The sequence below is a fragment of the Lynx canadensis genome, chromosome A3 (assembly GCF_007474595.2).
Source record: "Lynx canadensis isolate LIC74 chromosome A3, mLynCan4.pri.v2, whole genome shotgun sequence".
In the NCBI taxonomy this organism is placed as follows: Eukaryota; Metazoa; Chordata; class Mammalia; order Carnivora; family Felidae; genus Lynx; species Lynx canadensis.
The window spans coordinates 25,395,573-25,412,471 of NC_044305.1; the positions used below are offsets into that span (position 1 = coordinate 25,395,573).

At 48.6% G+C, this 16,899-nt stretch overlaps 1 protein-coding gene across 1 annotated transcript; it reads right to left on the reverse strand.

The window, feature by feature from the left end:
• Positions 1 to 8,455: 8,455 nt before the first annotated feature.
• BPIFA3 (BPI fold containing family A member 3) lies at positions 8,456 to 16,899 on the reverse strand. Its single transcript, XM_030309798.1, has 7 exons — positions 16,785 to 16,899; positions 13,721 to 13,871; positions 11,771 to 11,878; positions 10,987 to 11,136; positions 9,659 to 9,743; positions 9,179 to 9,242; positions 8,456 to 8,678 (listed from the first exon to the last, which is right to left on the reverse strand). Exons 1-7 carry the CDS (start codon positions 16,897 to 16,899, stop codon positions 8,644 to 8,646), a joined length of 708 nt encoding a protein of 235 aa, XP_030165658.1. The 3' UTR covers positions 8,456 to 8,643.

Below are 16,899 nucleotides of genomic sequence, written 5' to 3' on the forward strand. Positions count from 1 at the left end.
CTTCTGTCTTGGTATCTGTGGATAGAACAATGGGTCTAATGTAGCCCAGATACCAGAGAGGAATTACCCACCATCTGCCTCCTGGCTCTCGAACACCAGGAAGTGAATGGCAATAGCTAACAACACTACTCAGCGTTTCCTCTGGCCCAGGCATCAGGGTAGGCACTCCAGACCTGGTAACTGATTTCATCTTAACCATCCCCTAAGATGTGGGAGCATATTACCTGCACTGTACAGATGAGCAGAGGGAGGTCTTGTGAGTGTAGGTAACTTCCCCCAAGGTTTCAAGCACACAGTAGGGGTGGGATTTGAAGCCAGATCTGTCTGACCCAAAGGCCTTAAGTTAAGTGACCATCAGATTTACTCTCCAATTGGGCTTGCTTGCAGTGGCCTGCCCCTAGTTCTTGCTGTCCAGACAAGAGAATGGAAAGGCGGAGGGGCTGAACTGCTTTGCTATTATCCCCAGGAAGTCTTTTGGCCCAGGTCCAGCTTGCGATGGTTTGTGGAAACCCTTTGAAATCACAGAGGTCATGTGGCCATGGCCATCATCTCATCCAGTGCTGGGGAAATCCTGGGGCCATTCAGAGTCCTCATTGCATAAGGAGAATCAAGGGACCAGAGAGGGGTAGTGACTTTCCCAAGGTCACACAGCAACTTGATAGCAGAGTTGTAGTTGGAGATAGGTTTCCAAGCCCCCATCCCCCAAACATACACACTATCTTTTCTATACCTTTCTCTTCTCCCTCAAGCTAACCTGAACAAAATTTGGAGGCAGTCCCTGACATCTGGCTGCCTTTTGGACTATCCCCTCCCAGACATCACCAACCCTGTCACAGAGCTATTTGGCAGCCAGCAAAGGTGTCAAAAGCTGCTTTGGGCAAAATTCCATCAACTGGCTGATGCGGCCAAAGCACCCTCATTGCTGTGGCTGGCTGGAATCAAAAACGCTTTTTGGTCCCAAGAGCCAGTTGTGGCTCTCAAACTTAGATCGCATTCTCTGAACTCTTTTGGGAAACAGACCTTTTATGAATCCAGAGGAAGCTAAGGACCCTAGCTAAGGATGCTGGTCTGAATCCACAATGGCAACCTCAAGTTAACACTCCTGCCGTAGAGATTTTGATTTAGGGTATGAAGAACACGCCCCTGCGTGAAGCCTATCATGGGATTTCGGCAGTGTGCAATGGCAGCTGCAGCCATACGCTCCCCATCGCCATCAAATTCTCTTTACATTTCCACATTCAAACCTTGCATCGATGTTACTGCCCTCTCAGGGAAGCAGAGTGAATGGCCATTCCCATTCCCCCGAAAATCCCTCTGAAAGAGACCCCCAGTGAGTGATCCTAAGTGCAGCCAGCCAGTGCCCACCCCACAGGGAGGAGCCTGGCGGCCCTGCCACCCAGGGCCGCCAAGCGGGAGTGGGACAGGCGTGGGACAGGCAGGTCTCACCTGGGCTTCTCAGAGGTCCTGGCGGCTCTCCCTGCTCTCCTCTCCCCTCGCCTGCTTGCTCCTGCCGAGGAGGTAGCGTCTTTTATAGTGTGCGAATCAGGAAATGTGCGATCAGATGATGGGTTTCTAGATAATTCAGAATTCTGCGATCCGGTGGTGTCTTTCAGGGCTCTCCAAAGTAAATAATTGCCAATCACATTAGTAGGTGGGACACTTAAGCCACTTGATGGACAAGTTAAACAGAGAAAAACTTGAGATGGGGATGTTACTCAAGACTTCATGGTTTCATGCGCAGGGCTGAGGCTGGGGGCCCACGCGCCCAGGTGGCAAATCACATTTGGAACTCGCGAGAGGCAGCCAGCTGGGGCTCGGGAAGAAGCCTCTCCTAATGAGGCTCTTTTCCATTCCTGGTCCAGTTCTTCTCCATTTGGAGGATTCTTGCTCCCAAAGTGTCAGAAGTTTCAAACTGCCTCTGACTTTCCTACATCTGGGGTCTCCTGTTTTCTGGGTCCCTGTTGCACGACGTGCCGGGGGCTACACATCCTCGCCAGAACCCTGGGAGGGAGAGGATGCCGCCCTGCTCCTTTGCACAGTGGGACAAGCGCCCAGACACAGTGAGGATGGGGCAGAGTCAGAATTTCTCTCACTGGACGATCACAATAAAGCAGTGTCGACAGCTGACACTTGCCGAGCTCTTGCTGAATGCCAGCCTGGCATTGTTTTTCATATTCAGCAACCCCATGAATCCTCCCAGGGTGTGGGCTGGGAAGGAGTAGCCCTGTTTTACCAGGGGAGAACCGAGGCTTGGAGTGTGAGTGGACACGTCCAGATTTGCACAGCGGGCACGGGGCCGAGGCCTTCACACTCCAGCCCGTTCTCGGAGTCACTGTGCTGAGGCACGAAGACACCTTCCTCACACTCACTTGTGCATTTTGCTTTCCCACATCTCATGCTCTTATGAAATTTCACTTTTATATCCTGGAAGAGTCTTTCCAGGTTCCCAGGCCTGAAGGATGCTGTGGTATCCTGCTCTCTGCCTTTACCCTTTCTTCTTCCCTCCCCCAAATGAAGTAATAAGGCATCTGTCCCCACCGCTTGGGCCTTTGAATCCGTTTTGAAGATGAAACAGCTGAGTCGTGGAGAGGTCAAGGTCGCAGACTGGTGACAGCAGCTCTTGTCCTGCAAAACCTAACATCTTAAGAGCAAAAGTAAAAGAGGAGGGGGAAATGCATATTTATTGAGCACTTACTATGTGCCAGGTGCTCTCCCCACCTGAACCTCTTCTTCATCAGCATTGGTAGGTATTGTTGCCCCTCAAATGTCAGATAAGGAGACTGAGGTTCAGAGAGGGGGACTACTTCCCTGGGACACACAGCGAGTGAGTGGTGGAGTCAGGATTCGGCCCTGTGAGCTATGCTGCCTTCCTCCAGGCCAGGCCCTCCCTGAATCTGCTCTCACTTCCTGTCAGAGTCTGACTGATGCCTCCAAGGGGCTAGGACCCTGGCTCTGGACTGACATATCCAATGAAACACTTTCTAGACTCTTCCCACAGCTTCTATGTTGTCAGTCGTCCTCAAAGTACCGTTTTTTGTTATCTTGGTACAACTCTTATGGGTTGGGTCAGGTTGTTGCTATCTTTGTGAGGAAACTGAGGCAGATAAGTCGAGGGACTGATTTAAGTTTGTGCGGCTAGTTACTGGACCGCTAACAGCCTCTGGTGTGGATCCAGGAGGCTACATATATTTTATGACAGAGAGGGGATGGGTCTGGGTGCAGATTGCCCTGATTCAAATCTTGTGACTCCGGGCAAATCACTTTAATCCCTTGAACTTCAGTTTTCTCATCTGTAAAGTGGGAGGAGAATATCTACCTCTCAGGGCTGTGGGAGATGATGTCTGGGGAGTTGGCATGAATCTCGGTTCATAAACTCACATGTCTGTGTTTTTCTTTCTAATGTATCTACAGCTTAGTTACCAGTTCAAATGTCAGTTTGCTGGGTAGCAGAAACTTTGCCATTTTCCTCTGGAGTTTTATTTCTGTTCCAGGGGTTTCATTTGTATCAAGTCCTCTAAAGGAGGCTGCCTTGTCCCTATTTTGACTGGAAATGGAGAGATATCCACATGCCATCTGGTCCCCCCTAATTGCCAGGAAAGCTATGCTTCCCTCCCGCCCAGAAGCCCCCCACCCCCTAGATTTAGCATTTACTTCTTACTCCTTGTCAAACACTCAGCATAGTTCTTCTGTTTCTCAGTTCTTTGGGTCTCAGGCAGAACAGTGGGAGTCCACCCCAGACCAGCTGCCAAGACCCACCTAGACCCTCTCTGGATAATCTTCTTTCCCTGGGGTCCTGTCACCTCTCATGGCTCTGGAAGGGCACAGATGTCCTCTGTTCTTGAATCCAGCACACTGACTGGGGGTTTCTGTTGTCCCTCCTCCAATGCCAAGTTTTGCCTGGGGAGTAGCAAGGGAATTACTTCTTAGAACCCACTAGAACTGTGTTCTCTTCAATTTCTCTTGGGCTTTCACACTCCCCCAACCTGACATGGAGAATTTTCTAGTCTTGGAGGCAGGAAACCTTGCTTCAATTCATTATATATGTGCAATTCTATGCCTTGAGTTTCAAAATTAAAAAACCCAGGCTTGGGATGCCCGGGTGGCTTAGTGGGTTAAGTGTCCGACTTTGGCTCAGGTCATGATTTCACGGTCCGTGAGTTCCAGCCTTGCATCAGGCTCTGTGTTGTCGGTGTGGAGCCCACTTGGGATCCTCTGTCCCAGTCTCTGCTCCTCCCTCGCTCACACACACACTCTCTCTCACTCAAAAATAAATAAACATTAGGAAAAAGCCCAGGATTAAATTTTATTTTTTGTATTTTTTCTTTTTCTTTTAATTTAATTTTTTTAAATTTACATCCAAATTAGTTAGCATATGGTGCAACAATGATTTCAGGAGTAGATTCCTTAATACTCCTTACCCATTTAGCCCATCCCCCCTCACACAACCCTTCCAGCAACCTTCAGTTTGTTCTCCATATTTATGAGTCTCTTCTGTTTTGCCCCCCTCCCTGTTTTTATATTATTTTTGTTTCCCTTCCCTTATGTTCATCTGTTCTGTGTCTTAAAGTGCTCATACGAGTGAAGTCATGATTTTTGTCTTTCTCTGACTACTTTCGCTTAGCCTAATACCCTCTAGTTCCATCCACGTAGTGGCAAATGGCAAGATTTCATTCTGTTTGATTGCCAAGTGACACTCCATTGTATATATATATATACTACATCTTCTTTAACCATTCATCTGTTGATGGACTCTTTCCATACTTTGGCTATTGTTGATAGTGCTGCTATAAACATTGGGGTGCATGTGTAAAATTTTAAAAACATTAACCTACAGTAAAATTGGCTTTTTCTCCTTTTGGTGTATAGTTCTATGAATCTTAACGCGTGTAGTTTTATGTAGCCACCGTAACAATCAGGACAAAGAAGAGCTCCATCGTTCCCCAAGCACCCTCCAGCTGCCCTTTTAGTGTCACACCCTCCCCCCACCAGTTGGCAACCACTGCTTTGTTCTCTGTCTCTACCTTTTCATCAAAGTCCCAGGCTTTGGAAACTCACAAGCCTTCTCCTTGCTTCTGTTGGAGTTGCCCTTCCTTGAAGCCACAGGAGCTGCATGTCCCACTGCCCTGCGGAGGGCAAGGGGTGTAGGGCATCAGAAACGTGGAAGGTCATGCCGCTAACATTTCAAGACAGTGTTTTCCACGTTGGTGATGTCAGTGCCTTCCCAAAGTGTTTCTCAGAAACTGTAGGTGGTGCCCTTTGCTTCCCACAAATCAGGGGGGTGCTGGTTCTGTGTCTCAGGAGCAAGATCAGGTTGGAGGCTGGGTTCAAGGGAGATCTTCAGGTGGCCTTGGAAACCCCAGTGGTTTTGTTGAGGGGCAGTGGCATAAAGGGTTCACAGGGAGCTGGGGGCCCCCACTGTGGTGAGAAAACTATATTTGGTTCAGCAGAGTTTGCTTTAAGTTCCACCTACTGTGGAGATTAATTTCCCACCTACCTTTGCAGTTAATGATAATAACTGTTTTTTATGAGAGCCTAGAGCACTACATCATCTCTATACCATCCAGAACAACCCTGTGGGGGCACTGAGGCTCAGAGAACACAGTGACCTGGCTAGGGCCAGCCTAGCTGGGAAGACGTGAAGTCAGACTGTCATCCTGGGCCGTCCAGCTTCAGTGCTCTTAACTTTGAGGGCAAGTTTGTGTCCCAGAATCTTCAGAAAATTCTTGTTCGTGTTCTCTGGAGCCTTCCCACTCCTGAGAAGTCAGACTTGGCTGATGACTCTGGGCAAGATGCTTTTCCTCTGGCCGCCCTGGTTTCCTCCTCTAGAACACGTGGCTGACGACGCCCACCTCCTGGAGCTGTGAGAGGGTTAAATGGGGGAAACAAATGTAGCTTGCAGCCCAGTGTGTGGCGCAGAGTCAGAACTCTGTAATGAAAGGGCGTGAAAATTACAAGGCACAGACAGGCAGGACCTGGAGCAAGCTTTTGGCCACTTGGGGCTGAATTTCTGCATAAATCCCCCCAGACCCCATGATCATAATAGAGGCGCATTGTGCAACAAGCTGCCGGCAGAAAACATGAGGAGTCCGTGGCTCTATGAACCTTAAAACAAAAAGAAAACAGAATCTGAGAAACCCAAGGAGGCCGCTGGAGGAAGGAGGCCCCTGAGCCACCCCGGAGGGGTCAGGAGGAAGGCAGACAAAAGCTGCCTTCACCAAGAGACCGGGCACCTTCGCTGGAGGATGGGGCCCAGCCCTCTGTTTGCTCTTTGAATCATGAGCAGGAACCGCCCCCCTCCCCCAGACTTGAGGCTGTCAAGGGGAATCCTCTGTGTGAATGAACATGGGCGTTTAGGGTTGCAAATCCCCAACGAAGCATTTCGGATTAGGCAGTCTGAATTGAAAGAAGGAGACCTGAGGCTCCCTCACCCTATTCTCATCTCTGAGCTGTTGACACTTCCTTGTTTGAGTTTGTCAATCCAGCCGAACTCCTGTTTCATCATTTTTCCCTCAGTGTGTGTGTGTGTGTGTGTGTGTGTGTGTGTGTGTGTGTGTTGGGGGGGAGTGGTGTTAAGAGGAAGGGAGGGAGAACTGGAGGGGGAGCCACAGTGGTCAAGCGTGGAGTCTGGCTCTAGAGTCTGGCTGCCTGAGCACAGTTGACTTGATCATTTCCTTGCTGTGTGATCTTGGGCAAGTGGCTTTCTCTCTGAGCCTCAGGGTCTTCACGCATAGATTTGCTGTGATGCTTTGATGAGACGCTGAATATAAACTCTGAGCACCAAGCTTGGCACATGCCAAGTACTTAATATATGTGGGCTACTATTATTAATATGTGTGTGTTATTTCCCCTTGATTTCTTTCCCTCCCCTTGGAAGGAGGGCGGGAATCAATATTTCAGAAATGAATAGTCATTAATCAAATAATTAATGAGATAAATGACTTGTTTTTAAAATTTTTAATGTTTATTTATTTTTGAGAGAGAGAGAGAGAGACAGCACGAGTGGGGTAGGGGCAGAGAGAGAGAGAGAGAGAGAGGGAGACACAGAATCTGAAGCAGGCTCCAGGCTCTGAGCTGTCAGCACAGATCCCAACTCGGGGCTCAAACTCAGGAACTGTGAGATCATGACCTGAGCCAAAGTTGGACGCTCAACCAACTGAGCCACCCAGGAAGCCCATGAGCTAAATGACTTTTAATAAGCATTTCCCATGGACCTAGCACATGCTAAACATATTGCAAATGCTTTTTCACATGCTCCCAAAAATGTCCTGCATGGTAAATATTTTCTATTTTAAAAATGTTTGTTAAAGTCTAACATACATAAGAAAAGTGCACATAAGTGAATAGCTCAGTGAATTTTCACAAACTTTTCAGCCTCCCCATAAGTAGCATCCAGATCAAGAAACAGACATTACCAGGGCTCCAGAAGCCCCCCTTGAACCCTCCCAGTCACTAACACTCCCCTCACGGGTAACCACTATCTTGATCTCTGACAGCATGGGTTCGTTTTGCTGCTTTTGAACTTCATATAAATGGGAGACGTAACGTGTGCTCTTTGGTGCCTGGCTTTGTTATGTGCACAAGATCCACCCATGTGATTGTGCATAGTTGTAGGTCATTTTCATTACTGTAGAGCATTCCACTGTGAGACTATCCCACGATATTTACCCACTCTTTTGATGGGCATTCAGGGCTTTTCCTCAGGGACTATTATGACCATTGCTGCTATAAGCAGTCTCGTGCACGTCTTGTGGCGTCCACACACGTGTGTTTCTGGCACAGGGAGGGTCTATGTTGTGCTTCTGTAGCAACCGCCACCTGGGTTTGTAACGAGGTGGTGCAATTTACCTCCCACCAGCAGTGCCCAGGCTCCTGTTGCCCCACATCCTGTAAGACTTCTATCCCTACTTTGCAGGTGAGGGAGGCCTGAAGGTAAAGTGCCTTGTCCCACACACAGCGAGTGGGTCCTGAAACCAGATTCATCCACCACTTAACCACATATATTTGCTGGGCTCACACTCTGTGCCAGCCCTACGCTGGTGGCCAGTGGGGAAGGGGGCATCCGTCACTCTGATGCACATGGTTCATACCCACGTGGAACTTCTCATTTGGCTGAATTGGATTCGAACTCAGATCCGTTCGGTGCCGACGTTTATGATTTTCCACTGTGTCAGCCTTTCTCTCCACTCCGTTGGAGCCTGGCAAAGTGCTTGGCACATAGTAGGCACTCAACAAATATGGCTCGAGTGAGTGATGGAATGGGAAATCTCAACAGGGCCCTCCCTGCATTGATAAGTGAATCTCCAGATGGGCTTTTGGCTGCAAATTACAGGAAAAGAAAGTGATTTCTCTGCTATTTCTGGGCTCATGAGCAAACCCAGGCATATTTAGTCTCAGGATGGACCTTCATCAAGTCTGACTTGTGGAACTCTAACCTCAGGACCCAGGAAGGGGAAACTCTGTACCCTTCAGAACTAGAGTTTATTAGGGACAGGACAGGACTCTGCAGGGCCTATGGTAAAGGATTTTGGGGCCGTGGAAGCCCCACTCTGAGGGAGGCTTAAGATCTCAACATGTGGAATCTCCTGATTATCAGTAGGTAGCTGGAGGACACTCCAAGTCTGGCACATGGAAGCTTGGCTGGACTCACAGTTGGTTGAATTTATGAGCAACAGCCTGTTCTGTAAGGAGAAGAGACAAGATCAGTCGCCAGGGTGACTGCCTGTTCAACCCCCGAATGGGATTCCCATCCATCCAAGCCGAGCAAGGGCCAGTGCCTGAGGCATTTGCGTTAAAACTCTTTCCAAATGGTTCGTAGTTAGGCGCTTCTTGTTGGCTTCCCGGGGACTGTGTCTGTCTGTCTACAGATGGAGGGTGGTCTCAGGTTTGGGGTGGGGCCAGCGGTCCCTGAAGGACTGAGTGGAGATCTTGGGAGGAATTACAGTTTCTGGTGGTCTGGAGATTCTGGTGACTTGGCAGGGCCCAGTCTTCTTGGTAGGGGTGCCCTCTGCTGTCCTAGCTCTCTCGGGAGACCGTAACGGTCATTATCATATGGTCACCTCTAAGTGTCCTCAGGGCACATGCAGACACCCCCTAGCAGGCCTCCCTGGGAGCTCCCCACTGGGCGCCTCTCTACTTGCCCACCCTGAGTCCTCCTCCCTGGACAGACGCAGACACTCACCCATGAGGCTTTTTAACAGTTTCACGTCCAACTGTCTGAGGATTTCGCTGATCAGAGGACACACCTGGGCCACCAGCATAGAGACAAGGGTCAGGCTGGGGGCTAGGAGAAGAAAGCTAGAGAGCCTGTGGCTGGAGCCTAAGACTCCACTGGATTTCCACAAGGAATCATGGCAGCAAGGGCAGCTCCCTTGTGATGAGCGCCAACTAGAGGCCACGCACAGCACTTAGAAGTGTGCCTGAATCCTCATGATGACTCCATGAGATGGGGACTGTGATGGTTCCCATGCTACAGATGGGGAAACTGAGGTGTGGGGAGGCTAAGTCACTTGCCAAGGATACACAGCCAGCAGATGACAAAACTGAGATTTTTCAGGTTCTGAAGCCCAAGATTTGAAACTCTTTTCTGAATTGCCAATATATACGTCCTGACCCTCAGACTCAAAGATACCCAAGGGGAAAATATTTTTCTCAAACTTACCTGACTTTCTACCAGGTGCGGGGTCACTTTTACCAGGTTCTCCCTGAAGTGGTGGAGAAAATGTTTCATCTTTGGTGAGATATCTCTGGAAAGAGAGGTAGATGTGTAGAACAGAACAGAGAAATCTCTGCAGTCCCAGTTCTGGGACTGACTGCTTGAGTACACTCTACACAGACATTTAATCATCGGCCAGCCCTCTACAAGAAGCATCACTGTTAGCAGTAGTTGAGGGGGCAACACAGAGAGGTGATGTGACTTGCCCAAGGTCACACAGCTAGTCGGTGCTGACTGGATTAGAACCAGGTCAGGAGAGCACCAGAGTTCAGTCCTTCCCCTGCACTGTCCTAGCCATGAATGCCCTGCATGATTTAGGCATTCAGTGAATGTCTGATGAATAAATGAATGAACACCCGCTGACGACCTGGTTGCTTTCAGCATTCTGGAATTACAGAGAGAAGTCACACCCACATATTGCCCTCAAGGGACTCATAGTCTGCTGAGGTTGACAGAGTTGGTCAGCCAGTATATATAGGTCTATTATACACTCTATTAATAGATGCACCGTATAAATAGCTCTATTTTTTTTTCTCTGTCTGGTTCCCTACTGTATGGCTAACATCAAGTATGCCATGTCTGGCACCTAGTAAGTTCTCAGTAAATATTTGTTGAATGAATAAGTGATGAGGAGGAGTTCTTGAGAGAAGGGAAGGGCATTCCAGGTGAAAGGATCAGCATGTGCAAAGGCAGGGTGGTATGCAAATATATGGCATGTTGATGGAGAGGTGGGGCCTTCATTGACATGAGAGGGCAAAGGGCTGCAGAGTGGGGCAGGCGAGAGCACGAGGAGGGCCCTGACTGACATCTAGGGGTCTGCTCTTCATTCAGAGGGCTTTGGAGAACACCTGGAGGGTTTGGAGCAGGGGCACATTTCTGTGCTAGAAAGTTATTTCTGCTGCAGGGGCAGAATGCAATGAAGGAGGTGAGGTCTGAGTCAGGGAGTGTCAGAGTGGCTCCTGCGGGGGTCCAGGAAGTGGTCTATGAGCGGGAGCAGTGGCTGAGGGATGGAGAGAGAGGGAGCAAGCAGGGGCTGCCAGAAGGTCATTGATGGGAGCCAGGGAGGATGGGCTGCGGGGTGTGGGGAAAGAGGAAAGGTCCCTCCTGGAGGGTGGCCGCGCCATCACTGGGATGCTGGCTCAGGAAGAGAAGTCGATCCTAGGGAAATGGTGAGATCTATTTTGGGCTCACCCAGGAGGTGTTGGAGACATGTGGTTGCACCTAGGGGGGGTTGGGAAGGGTCCTGGCCTTGGGGAGGGCAGCTGGGACCTTACTCAGTTAGAACTGTTGTGTAGATGCTGCTTTGCTCCACACCGCAACTGCCTATCGCCAGATCCCTCCGGCCAAATTCGTCTTTCTCCAGCCAGAACTCCATAACGAGGTTCATGCATACGTGTATCTTTATGATCTTGTTATTGAAGGACCTGGGGACAAGAGAGAGGAGGAGAAGAGAAAGGGCCAGGGACGGAGGAGGAGGTGGAACAGCCAACACCAAGAGAAGAGTGACCCTTTCAACAACTTTTTCAACAACTACTCCTGTGGCCGGCGACAAAGGAGAAAATGCTGTCAGACAGAGTGGCTTCTGAAAATTCTTTAACTCGACTGGCTTAGGGGCCTTTGGAAATTCAGAAGTTGAGAGTTAGTCTTATTAAAAAAAACCTTTACCGTTTAGCTGTGGCCTCCCTTTTCTTGGGGGCAGCTGATGTTAAAGGATAGTCTGACAGACAGAGGGAGGGGTGATGATAGAAATAAAATGTTTCTCTCTTTTCTTTCGAATCAGTGTCATGAACTCACATAGGTTTAAATGAGCAAATGACCTGCCTCCACTGACCAGGAATTGCCATCCACATTTCAGCTGAAGAAACCAAGGCTCAGAGGTGTGAGGTGACTTGCCCCAGGTCACACAGCAAGTGAGTTCAGAAACCAGGATTTGAACCAGGTTGGAGTCAGAAAGATCTGGGTTCCTTAGGTTGCCAAATTCCACCCTTCCCCCACCAGCTCCCAGATTCCCGCTGGGGAGGAACAGCGCCCCACCGCCCCTGCTGAGGTATGACTCACAGTCTCAAGTCAATGTCAAATTCAAGTAAGATGTTGGCTGAGAACCACTCCTTGTGGAAAGACATCCGGATCCCACCATAGTCCAGCTGAATGTTGGTGATGTTGGCGCTACACAAGGAGAGAGCAGAGGCCCTTCAAGGGTAAGGAAATCTGGACATCAGGACCTTAGGCTGACAAACAGTGGGCTTTGGAGTCAGATCCTTTTAAAGATGGTTGGAGGGCAAGAGCCACCTGTAGGAGCCCTGGCCTGCAAGCTGTCCCTGAGGGCCCTCAACAGTTCTACACAACAAATGTGTACGACCCACAGCCAACTGCAGATCCAAATCCTGGGACTGTTCTCAGACCCAGCAGCTGCCTCCCGGCACAGGGCCCCGCTGTCTGCCCAGGTGCCCAGGCCCAAGGCCTGGGAGCCGCCTCTGCCTTCCCTCCATCTCTCACCTTCACCTTCAACTCATCTGCGAATCACACTGGCTCTGCTTACAAAATATACCTGGGATCTGGCAACTTCTCATTACTTCTGTCCCTTTCCTCTGGTCCAGGTCACCATCACTTCTTGCCTGGAGATGCTCTAGTTTCTCTCTGAGTTCCTTGCCATGAACTGGGCCTCTCTACGAACTCTTCTCCACACGGCAGCCGATAGGCAGCCCTGTTACTTAACATTCTGCCTGGGTTTCTCACTGCTCTTGGAATAAAACCCGAACTCCATACCATGGCCTCTAAGACCTGCAGGGTCTGGCCCCACCTGCCTCCACAGCCACATCTTCTACCCACCCCCCACCCCCCGCCTTGCTCACCCACCACACAGGACTTTTTCTCTTCTTCTGACACACCGGTCTCTTTCCTTCCTCAGGGCCTTTGCACTTACTGCCATATCCTTCATGTCGCTTGCTTCCTTCTCTTCATTCTTCCTAAGGATTATCTCTTGAGAAAGGTCTTCCTGATCAACCGCTCACTGTCACCCCTTACCTTGCTGAAGTTGTCTTCCTAACATTCCGTTTCCTTGAAATTAGCTATTTCCTTTTGTGCCTCATCTCACTAACTAGGATGTAGGATCCAAAAAGGCAGTGACCATGTGTCTTGTTTATGGCCATATTGCAAGCACCCCAGCCCAGGTCCTGGTACATGGTAGGTGCTCAATGAATTCTTGTAACAACTAGGAAGGGAATGAAAGAAGGGAGGTGGTTGTGGACACACATCAGGGGAAACCCTGCTGGCTCCTTACAATGGCGAGAGTGAGGGACTGAATCAGGGAGATGGGGGCTCAGGGGCCCAGCCAGCTGGAACCGCAGTGGAGGGGCTGGGAGCCTGGGAGGCTGAGGAGGCCGTGTCCCTCTAGAGGAAGGAGGGAAACTGCAGGTGAGCAGCCCAGGCCAGCTCTGCTGGGTTAATCGGAGGGCCTGCTGCCTCTGCATCCACTATGTGGGGCAGAGAAGGCTCCCAGCTCCCGAGGCAGGGACAGTTATTATGCCCATTTCACTGATGAGGGCTTAAGGCTGCAGCTCAGAGACCTCAAACACCTTGCCAAGAGTCACACAGCCGTCAACAGTAGAGTGGGGTTCAAATGTCTGACTCTAGACCTGGGTTCCTTTGGCACCCCAGATGTTTGTCCAGGCTGTGCTCTGGGTACCCACGTTATAGATGAGGCTGGAGTGGTCCCACAATTTCCCTAAGGTTGGTGGCAGCCCCAGGATTTAAACGCAGAAGCTTTTATTCCTGAAACTTTGCTTTCATTATCCTGCTTTAATTATGCTCCCTTCCCAGTGGTTCCTCGTAGTGCCCTCTCCCCCACCCCCCCCACCCCCGCCGTTCCTTGTATTGGACCTTTTATCCCCTCCTTCCAATCTTCCTTCTTTCCCTCTTCACAGCCTTGTGCTTTCATCCCCTCGGCTCTGCCCTCGGACCCAGAGTTTACTAGAGTCCCAGGGCCAGGGGCGGGGTTCAGGGCCTCACCTGCTTTCTTGCTGTTGCTGGAGGCTCATGCTACTGATTAGCCAGCCCACCATCCCTGGGGCCATCTGCCCCGAGGCATTCAGACTTTCCATGAGGCGGATGTTCTGGATTCGGCCCTCTGCGTTGTGCTTCATGAGGCCCTGGGCAATAACTGGAAATGGACAAGGGACCAGTGACACTGCAAGTCAAGGGGCCTACGTTGCAGGCTGGGGCATCCACTTCTTGCTGAGTGATCGGTGCTTGTCACCCTCCAACTCCACTCTCCACACTGAAACCCATACTCCTCATCTGGGACCCTGTGCTTTGCAGGGTTGATGGGACACACATGCAGTGGGTCTGACAGGTAATAGCTGCTCTGACGAGATGATAGTAGTTGAAAGTTCGCCCAGTGTTCTATCTCTGAATCTGGAACAGAGAACCTGACGTACGGGATGTACATCACAGCAAATGTTGGTTGAAGAGAAAAATAGGTGGGTAAATAAGAAGAGAATAAATGTAATTTCTCCCACACTGTGTCCAGAACAAGCTGCAGGACTATGTGGAGCTACCAGCAGAAAAGAATGAATTCCAAAAAGGAAGGGGATTTTAAAAGTGATGGGCATGCTTCAGTCCTGCCTATCAGCGCTAGACCCTCCTGCCCAGGATTGGGCCCAGCTCTGATGAACCTCAGAGGGTACACAGGACACATTTATTTCACTTGCTTGACCCTCCCTGTGGTCCTGTGGTCAGAACCCACACTGCAGAGCAGCAGAAACCATGGTTCCACCTCACTCTCCTCCCTCCAGCTCCCAGACCCCCTTTCAGTATCCCATGTTTCTGTTGTCGCCTGCAAAGAGAAAGTGTGTTTGGAGTCATAGATCTGGGTTCAAATCCTGGGTCTGTCACCTTCCTGAGTCCTGATTTCCTCACTGGTATAACAGAGGCAGTAATAATACCCATCTCACAGGATTCTTATAAGGAATATTGAGATAATTTATCCAAACAAGAATAGTATTGAGCATCTATTGGGTATCAGGCCTTGCGGTACATAATAAAGACACAAACCAGTTTTCTGTCTAATAAGAGAGACATACATTGACCACATAGTTTCAAAGATAGAGTGATAGTATAGGTATTCCTAGAACTCTTATCAGTTCTTGGTTAATGATGATGGCAACACTTGGAAATTTGTGACCAGTACACATTAGTAGTCACCAGTCCAATATCCATCCATCCATCCATCCATCCATCCTCCATCTAGCCATCTGTCCAATATCCACCCATCTATTCATCTATCCATCCTCCCATTCATCTATCCTATCATTCTCATCTGAACCTTGTTCAGATTCATGCTCTCTCTCCAATTCCTGATCCAGATTAAAGCCTTTGATTATCTGAACCATCATTGCCTGGTAACTCTTTCAGGTTTAAAGTGGGCATATCACCCAAGTTGGCCCTATTAATCAGACTAAACAGAAGATCTTATGTTTCCTGTTAGAGGGGAAGTTTCTTTCCTTGTCTCCTATTGGAAGGGAGCAAGGCAGGCTGTAGCTCTGATGGCCACTGGCCACCATTTTCCTGTCACACTGGGAACTAGTGGCCTGAGGATGAAACTATGCTGATAGCAGAGGTAAAAAAAAAAAAAAAATTGGACAAAATCCAGTTCTGAATGGCGCCTTTGAGTTGCTGATTGAATCATACCTGGAGCTTGTCCTACCTATGATTTTTGGTTCTGTGACATTTTTTCTATTGTTTCGGCCATATTGAGTTGGGTTTTCTATTATGTGCAGCTAAATACTCTGATAGGAGAGGTGGTTATAGTGATAAATATATTCACAGTTGAAAAAGCACTTGGCACGTGCTTTCCTTTGTTTAAATCTCAAAAGCAGCCCCATGAAATACCATTCTAACTGCATCCGTTGTAACCATGACGATGCCTAGGCCCACAAATACACGTGGTATATATTTCCTAATGTAATGAAATGGATACATTTGTGGCAATCCATAAAATACCAAGTTGTGATGAGGGAAATGGGAAATACTGATTATCTAGAACCATTAGGAAATAGAAATAGTAGTTGAAGATTTCATTCCCCAAAAGTTTTTGATCTGGATGGTTTTGGGGAAGAGTTTTACCGAACTCTGTAAAGAGATAATTGTGAAAGAAAACAGAAAAAGAAGATGCAAAATTCATTTTATGAGGCTAGTACAACTTGTCTACCTTCAAGAAAAGCACCAGGAAAGAAAGCTACACAACACTTTCATGTATGAAAACTTTGCTAACATCCTGTAAAATTATTAGCTAATAAATCAGATAGCTAGTAGTACATTAGCTCTCTGTAACTACATTACATTACATTATAAAGTATATTTTTAGTATGATACATTATAATACATTCTATTACATTATAAAAAATAGTACAGGATAAATATATCATTATGGTAAATTATAAAAAATATCATATTTATTCCAGAAATGGGTATATCCCAGAGAAATTCTTCCACAGCTCCTAACAGGGACACATGCGTGAGCACATGAACAAGGATGTTCATCTCACTGTAGTTTAAAACAGTGGGGAGTTAGAGACAAGGCAAGTGTCCATCCCTAGGGAAATGGCCGCCTGATGGTGAAGTGGATGAATCTCATGGACTTGTAAGTACCAGCCTGAAGCAACAGATGTCAACAGCACAGCATCCAGTGAAAGCAATAAAGAACAACAAGATCTACATGGCAGTACCATTTATGCAAATCAAAACACTGCACGTTTTATAAGGACATGAGCATATGTAAACAAATATTAAACACACCGCAGGGCCTGCCAAGGAAGAGGGGATGGGAGTGAGAATAAGAGGTAAAGGGGAAAATGACAAAATAAAATACAAGAGGACCTTCATAGTAACAATGATGTGCTATGAACTGGCATATGATCAACTGAACCTCAGTTTTCTGTACTTAAAGGTCTGAGAGAAAAAGGAAGAAGAGAGGATGACTGACCCAAGGTCACCCAGCAAGTCAGTGGTGGGACCCAGATGACGCCTCCTCCACCCACCCTGTGACAGTAGGCAGAGCATGGGTTGAACTTACTTCTTGCCAGAGCTGGTTTGCTGTCCACATGGGCTTTGGCCAGGCCCTGCTTGTGCAGGGCTGAGGGCAAAGACAGCAAGCTGAGGAGAACTAGGAGCCTCCAGATTGGGCACAT